This window comes from Micropterus salmoides, unplaced genomic scaffold (assembly GCF_014851395.1).
Source record: "Micropterus salmoides isolate LMB-PRFRI ecotype aquatic unplaced genomic scaffold, ASM1485139v1 Ms_hic_scaffold_1, whole genome shotgun sequence".
Classification (NCBI taxonomy): Eukaryota; Metazoa; Chordata; class Actinopteri; order Centrarchiformes; family Centrarchidae; genus Micropterus; species Micropterus salmoides.
In genome coordinates, this window is record NW_024040040.1 from 29,101,322 (window position 1) to 29,109,067 (window position 7,746).

The window sequence follows — 7,746 nt, forward strand, 5'->3', positions numbered from 1 at the left end:
GTCACACACATTCATACACTGAGCCTAAGTGCTCAAACGGAAATTAACAGTTACACTCATTCATACACTGGCGGAACAGGGGCAAATCAGGGTTCAGTATCTTGCCCAAGGACATTTCGACACGCAACCAGGGGGAGCCAGGAATTGAACCGCCGACCTTCCGATTAACAGCCAACCCGCTCTACCTCCTGAGCCACAGCTGCCCCAAGTCATGCTGTGGCAAGTCATGTTCATTTTTAATGCTGTCTATGGAAAGCACTTTGTGCTCCTAGCTTGAAAAGTGCTATATTAAATATAATAATAATTATTATTATCTATATCATGTAGAGAGATGGACAGCAGAGGCATGGGTTGCTGAGGTGGCTCCAGCCTCCATTTGAGCTTAGTTCTGCTCTGTTCATTTAATCTTTCTAATCCTGTCTGGCTTACTGTCTCTCAGCGATTATAATTTTTAAAACACAAACACAATGATGGGACATTATGAGCAATATCATGGACAATATCATGAATATTCCAAAATTAACCAATAAACTTGCCTGTATCTCAGATTTGATACTGTACATAACAATATCACACTTTATCACACATATCTAAATGCAATCGACCAAGAATGATCCTTACCATTAGTCTGATTATACTTTTGGCATTGTGTACATTTTGTTTACCGCTTTATATTTTTGATCCATTATGTTCAACTGTTCATGTGTACATTAAATAATCACCAACTGCTATAAATACATAAATAATGCTGATGCATTTCCATCGCTGGATTACCTGATAAAATTGGTGCTATGCAGTGTTGGCTCTGTTTTACCTTGTAAAACATTTGCTCAAATTTCCTGAGCAGCAAATTAAACAATGGAGGCATCCATCTTGTGCTATGAAACACATCTTACCTCCCCTGCCAGTGAGGTGTACAATTTCCTTTCCTCTTTTCTACTGAGTTGTTTTGGAGGCATGTTGACTTGCTCTTCTTATCAGCATGAACTGCAGAGAAAAATAAGACAAGTTTAAATAGACAGCATTTGGAAAGACAAAAAGTGTGACAGACAAGAAAGACTGGGAAAGAAAGGAGGGGATAACAAAAAAGATTCTGGGCTGAATTTCAACCCAGGACATCATGATGTGCCTTGGTCGTCTGAAAACCCATTAAGCCATGCTCGCTACAGGAATGCATCATATCAAAGGACATAATCGCATCTCTAACAGTTGACATTGAGTGAACTAATACTGCATGTAAAAAACTAAAAACTGCAGTCTCCTTGCTTTCCACTGGGTGTCATTATTAGATAATTAATTACAACCCACTAGATGAACCACTGTGGTCATGCCGCAGTGGCTCAAAATGTCAGCATAAATAAAATATGTGTTTGTGTGGGCGCAAAATGTAGACCATAATAAAACTACAACAGGTGGTGGTAGAAATGTAATGAGGAAGAGATCACTTTGTAACATTGTTTTTAAAAATCTTCACGTCGTGAAAACATGCAAATAACAATGTTAAAAATTGCTTTACAATAAAGTATGGATAAGTAACCAAAACTTTCATGGTAATTCATACAACTAATTACCGTCATTGTCAGGTTTTGTGGCCAGAACCCAAAAGCAGAGGAGAAACAGGAAGTAAAGTTTCAACAGTTTGTTAAATAGCTTAAGGGTTATTGTCCAAAGCAGGTGTTGCTGGAATGGACTGGCACGTTTGGCAGGTGAGAAAGCCGAGTAGGGTCTCATAGATAATGCTAAAGCGTTAGTGATTACTACATTTCACACAATGTAACCTGATAACTAGAGAGTAATCTGATTACTGCGTTTCACACAGTGTAACCTGATAACTAGAGAGTAATCTGATTACTGCGTTTCACACAGTGTAACCTGATAACTAGAGAGTAATCTGATTACTGCGTTTCAAACAGTGTAACCTGGGCACCCTTAACCCAGTGTTTAACCAGTTACCTCTCATGGGAGTCTAGCAGATCTCTGCACCTAAAAGTACAGCTGGAAGATCAATGCAGTGGAGCCTGAAAATTGTTTGGCATGGAAACCAGCCAAAATAGAAACATCTTCAGAATCCGTTACTGTTATTCTGCGTTATCCACAGACCTCACTGTCATTAGTTTTCACTGACATGTAGTTTTTCAGACAGTTTTTGAATAACAGTTCTCCATGAAAAATTACCATTCGGTCTTTCAATTGTAAAAGTAACTTGACCATTGTTTTAGAAAAAAAATGGTTATTGTTTAAAATCTTCAAGTGTAATTTGCTGATGCATTGAGTCCCACAAACCAAATACCATTGGCTTTAACTGTAGTGAGGAGATGGCAGAAGTCTCCAATACATGCTCAGAAAACCACTAGACTTTGGCTCTTTTATTTGTGGCTTACACCTAAATGAGTGATATTCACAGTTGACTATGAAAGAAGAGGCTAAAATCCTATTAAATAGTGTACACAAGTAAGCAGTACAACAAATATATCTTTGGAAAAAATGTGTCCACAAAATATTGTTTCATATCATACAAAACGCTTGGATAACTGAGAAGTCTGGCTGCCTGGTCATGCTGGCAGAGGTGAATGGTTGTAGATCTACAGACAAAAGTTAGCAGATTAACTGCTGACCATAAAGAGGCTTTACAGCATCTTGCATGTCAACTGTAAAGCCACCAGACTCCCTTGACATAAATAGTAATTTTACCGCTTTGGTCTACCGCTGCCTCGATTGGTTAGTTTGTATTATTGTGTGACTTGTTAAAAGGCGTTAAAGTCACACAGCAACACAAACTAACCGACTGAAGCAGCTGTAGACCAGCAACTCCTGTGTTCTACAAGGTAAAATAATGTTTTTATCAATGATTATCAAAGAAAAATATAGAGACTGTTTGTAATTAAACAAAAAGGTATGTCTGTAATGGTATATCTCTGCAGGACACTTGTAATAATAACTGAGCCTGTCAGCCTGTCTGCAGGTGGGCATAAATATAGGTTGTTTTAGGAAAGTGAACAAACAACTGATGCTGTCATTTCTAATGTGAGAACTGTGAGACAGTTTGGGTCATAGTTTTACTGTTAATCTGTTTTTTCTATCCCAAATAAGCCTGGCTAACGTACCACTAAGACGTCAATGACATCCAGTGAAGTCAAGATATTTGATTTAATGACATGCAAGATGCATGCATCCTGTAAAGCCTCTTTATGGTCTGCAGTTAATCTGAGATGATTTCAGACATCAAAAGGACCCGTGGATACCCAGGAGAAGCTCCTACAACAGAAGTCCCACAACAATATACACAAATACACAAGCCCGTTCTCATCTCAGGGCGTCCAATACATGTTTCAGAAAAAGTGACAAAGTGTAGTTATTTGACGCTAAGGGGTACCTTTCGCGTCAAATAACTACGCTGGATGCGTCTGTAAGAGATGCTCTGGGGCATCTCATACAGACCGTAAGTGCTAGCTAGCAAGCTAGCTACGTTTGTGTTAAAGGTGTTGAAAGCCCCCCAAAGTCCCCTACCCTTACTATAAACGTCAGAAATTCTAGTGCCGAAACTTAAGTCGCTGACTTTATACATGTCGACCGGCTAACCCTACCTACTAGCACCTCGGCCGTTGTGGCTAGCGGTAGGGTTAGCCCTCCTTTGTATTGCTGCAACGTAGCAAATGGTGGCGTTTTATACGGACGCTGAAGGTACCTTTAAAATAATTACTCTTTGTCACGCTGTCTGAAAGCGTTGGTAATGACGCACTGAGATCAGAACGCGTTGAATACATAGAGTATACAGACCAGCACAGCATTAGCGTAACTTAGTAGAAATGATCCCAGAAGTCAAACTATCCAGGTTGCTCGCTCAGCACCCCTCTTTGCTAGGTTTGTTGTTTTTAGTCTTTTAGTTCTTTTTTATTGCCTGTGGGCCACTTGTGGGTGAAGGGGTTGTAAGCTCACATATAAACGATCCACGTACCAGGTTTTTCTGTTAATCTCTGATGGCCAGTATGCATAATCCTATCTGAAGACTCCGGGTCGGATTTTCCCTCGCCTTGTCTACTGACTGCACTAAACAGCATTGACACTGCAGCTACCTACATGGAGTCCCCTAAAACAAAAAAACAACCGGCACAACACAGACCCTAACACAAATTCCACATGAGTATAAAATCCAACAATAACGTTTTACGTATTGGAGATTTAGATCGACTTCAGGTGAAAACACAGTCACTATCAGAAAGGCCTGAGTCACGGAGAGACCTCCGCTTTATTTTGGACCGACTCAAAGTTGCCTTTCGTCCTACTGCACAGGTAAACTAACATTGCCGCAAAGCATGTATATTGTGATTTTGTTTTTAGTTGGCTCAAGTTAGATAATATTAGCTCACCGGCTAACGGAGAGCTGATGTTATCCGGTGCAAAATACTATAGTTGTATGGCTTTGCACATTACTTCACCAGCTAACACAATCCATATTACTATTCTGCGTACCACCAGTATTATGTCAAAGTGTTGCTTTTAGCCTGCAAAAAAGGATGGTAAAAAGCAAATGTGGAGCGATTTGTTTGTACTAGCCTATAGTGATGCAAGACAGCCAGCTATCATTTGCACGGATCGGGAGTTGTTTGCTTTGTAACGTTCAATTTAGATTTATTGTATTTACACAGCTTCTTCACCATCTCAGTCACTGTAACTTACACGACTTACATAATAGGCTACACAATAATGCTACATAACGGCGCAGGACAACAACACAGTGGAAGACCCATTCACTACAATTATGTTACTTACTGTGGTATAACTGTTATTAAGTTTGGCAACAATCTCATTGAAACGGTTTTCTTTATCATCTAATACATGTACAGGGCTCGACAACAACGGTGGCCCGATGCCCTGGGGCCAGTAAAAAGTAACGTTGGGACAGTTGAACTAGCAACTCACTGGCCCGCAAAAACATTAGTATTTAATAAATAATAATAATTAGAAACTCAACATCCTGGAGATGTTTTGCAGCTCTTGGCGCGCACCGTTGTCCAATACAGAGTTGTAGTTATCAGTTGTAGTTGTTATTTCTCTAATCTCAATCATGCAGCAACCTCTGGGTCTGAAAGTGAAACCATGCAGACAAAACTTAAACCTGCATTCTCTATAACGGCCAGCAGGGGCGAGTCTGCTGGTTGCAAAAAGAAGTCCGGTTCCATTAGAAATAATGGTAAAATGTTGCTACTTCTCAGCGGAATTATTACTTCAGTAAACACTTTCATAACAAGTTTCTGGCCTCAGTGGCTTGTTTCAAATCTTCATCAATACAACATGATGTTCATTTAGTAAATGTTGGTCCTATTTAGGGGCAAATACACGATAATGCAGCGTATGCTTTTGGGCGGGACTACCTTGTTATTGACATGTCGCTTCCATGGCGACCTGTCAATCAGGATAGAGCCGACTGGTGTCCGCTGCTCTGTGTCCATTTTTTTATTAAATGGCTGTCAGCAGGAGAGAGAGCATGTCATGTTTGAGTCGGTTAGTATGTTTTGTTTTAAAAGTAAATTGTTTTGTTAATCTTTTTATTTTTTATAATTTTAACTGTGATTCAATTTTAGTGTAGTTTTTTTATATCCAGGATGTATTTAATAAAAGATTAAACATGTTAACAGAATAACATAACTTATAAATCCTTGGTTTTGTTGTAACACTGATAAATAACTTTTGGAGGGAGGGCCAATAAAAATTGTCTTCGGGCCAGTTTCAAGTTTCAAACCCACTGGTCCGGTGCGGCCAGTTGCAAAAAAGTTTAAGGTTGAGCTGTGATGTAGCTATACGTGGACACGATAACTATATTTATACATTGCTATAAGCACAGTATAACACAATATAATTATTTTTATAATTCATTATAGACATGGGGATCATAGAAAGTGTTAAATTCCATTGAATTTTAAAGGCCCAATGAGCAGGATTTGTTGGTTGCAGTTTGTAAACACACGATTGGCTCAATGAGAGAGAGCCGTGGTCAAGCAACTACAGAATGAATAAAGAAATGGAGCGGTATTGGTGAGAAGAAACCAGTGAATCACAGAAACAAAACATTATTATCTGATTGTTTCACGGTGGTTATGTTCTTAAACACAAATAAACCTGTTACCTCTTAACACATCATTGAGACAGACAGAAAGAAGAGGAGAGAGAGGGAGACGACGATGTAAACTGCTTGCTATGTTTTTATAGAGTCCTGACCTCACACCCTGCGCGCTGCCCAAAGGTTGACGCCCAAAAACATTTGAATAAGAAGATTTCAAAGTACTGGTTATTCTGTTGATCGACAAGTCTCTAGGATTGTAGTGCGACAATAGTTCCACAGCAAAAATTGCAAAATGACACCAAAGAAATCGTTAAAGAGTTAGACAATTTTTTTTCTTTATTTTTTATGTATTTTTTTATTTTAATTTATAATATATTTTTAATATATAATATATTTATAATATTATTCATAATATTTTTTTTTTTAAGAAGAAAAAAAAAGGACTTAGACAATTATCACCCAACAGTAAGGATAGACTCATAACTGGGTCACTAAAATTATCCATTATTTATATTTTTATCTATATCTTTGACAGATGAAACTGCTGTATTTGCAAGCCACACTGGTTTCCAATGTAGTTCAAGTTCACTTCAAGTCACACTTTTTTAATGCTCTACTCTTGTTAAACAGTAAGAGGATCATTTAATAGTATTTAACAATATGATATCATGCCATATCCTTTAATGTTATACAGTCCAAAAATCTGTATATGCCTGTGTGGACAGCTAGTTGACATTTTCTGTCAATCATTATTTTTAAAGGAGTAGGCCTACTCTGGAGTTTTAAGATTGAACATTTTCAATAGAGTTTTCAATAAAGCCCCTTTCAGTTATCTATATTTGTAGTCACAAAGATCAGATGACCCTGATCATAGTGTTTATTTCTCAAACTTGACAAAGCTCATGAGAGACACTCTGCTATGTCTGCTCTTTCCTGTGAGTGGCATCGAGATAACACACTGACCGACGGGATAACCAACTTCCTGAAGTTCGATGTTTAAAGTAATGCTGTAACTAGATATGCGGTGTATGAGAATCTCACCGGTAAAGTCAGTTTCCTGTAGCCTAGTTGTAGTAAAATAGGTCGCCTTGTTAAGGCTCAGCCACAGTGGTAGAAATGAAAGGCAAATTTGTTTTTGTTCAGTTGTTGCTTGTTATTCTGATGATGATCACCAACCCGACGCAGACAGTGGTGTGCCAGAGCTATCAGATACTGCTTCACAGTGAGACACAGCGCTGCACTTCCTGCTCGCGCTAACCGGTCCGAGGTGGAGACAAGCGGCTACACAGCTGAAGGACACAGGGGAGCGGTTCCTACCTTGGACAGCTCCAGGAGTTTTTGCAGCTTCTCTGGAGGCTGAATGACAGCGACAGAAGGGTCCAGCTGAGTGGGCTTACAGCAACAATCTTAGGTCCTTGCAGCTGTCACATCGCCGGTGGTTTGGTGGTTGGTGCATGCACGGGAGTTCCGCCGCTAAGACTCGTGCACGGCTCAGGTCAGTGTGTGTGGTGGTGGTGGTGGTGGGGGGGGGGGGGGGGGGGGCTGAGGTGAATGCTGCCTTCAGGTAGTGTCGGAAATAAGATAAATCTTTTATGTTTTTTAAAATGTTGTATTTTACGTGTCCTTGTGAAAGGTATCTTGTTATATGTATAAGTACTGTTGTTCCTGTTTTAGTGTATTTTATG

General features: G+C 39.3%; 1 protein-coding gene across 1 annotated transcript in view; it reads right to left on the reverse strand.

Annotated features, from left to right (window-relative positions):
* Window positions 1–7,520, reverse strand: part of plppr5b (phospholipid phosphatase related 5b) — a 160,710-nt gene extending 153,190 nt beyond the window's left edge. Inside the window, exons 1-2 of the mRNA XM_038723401.1 lie at window positions 7,379–7,520; window positions 897–987 (exon numbers count right to left, since the gene is read on the reverse strand). Of these exons, the coding sequence (XP_038579329.1) occupies window positions 897–959 (63 nt within the window). The 5' untranslated portion in view covers window positions 960–987; window positions 7,379–7,520. The remainder of the gene's footprint in view (window positions 1–896; window positions 988–7,378) is intronic.
* Window positions 7,521–7,746: the final 226 nt, after the last annotated feature.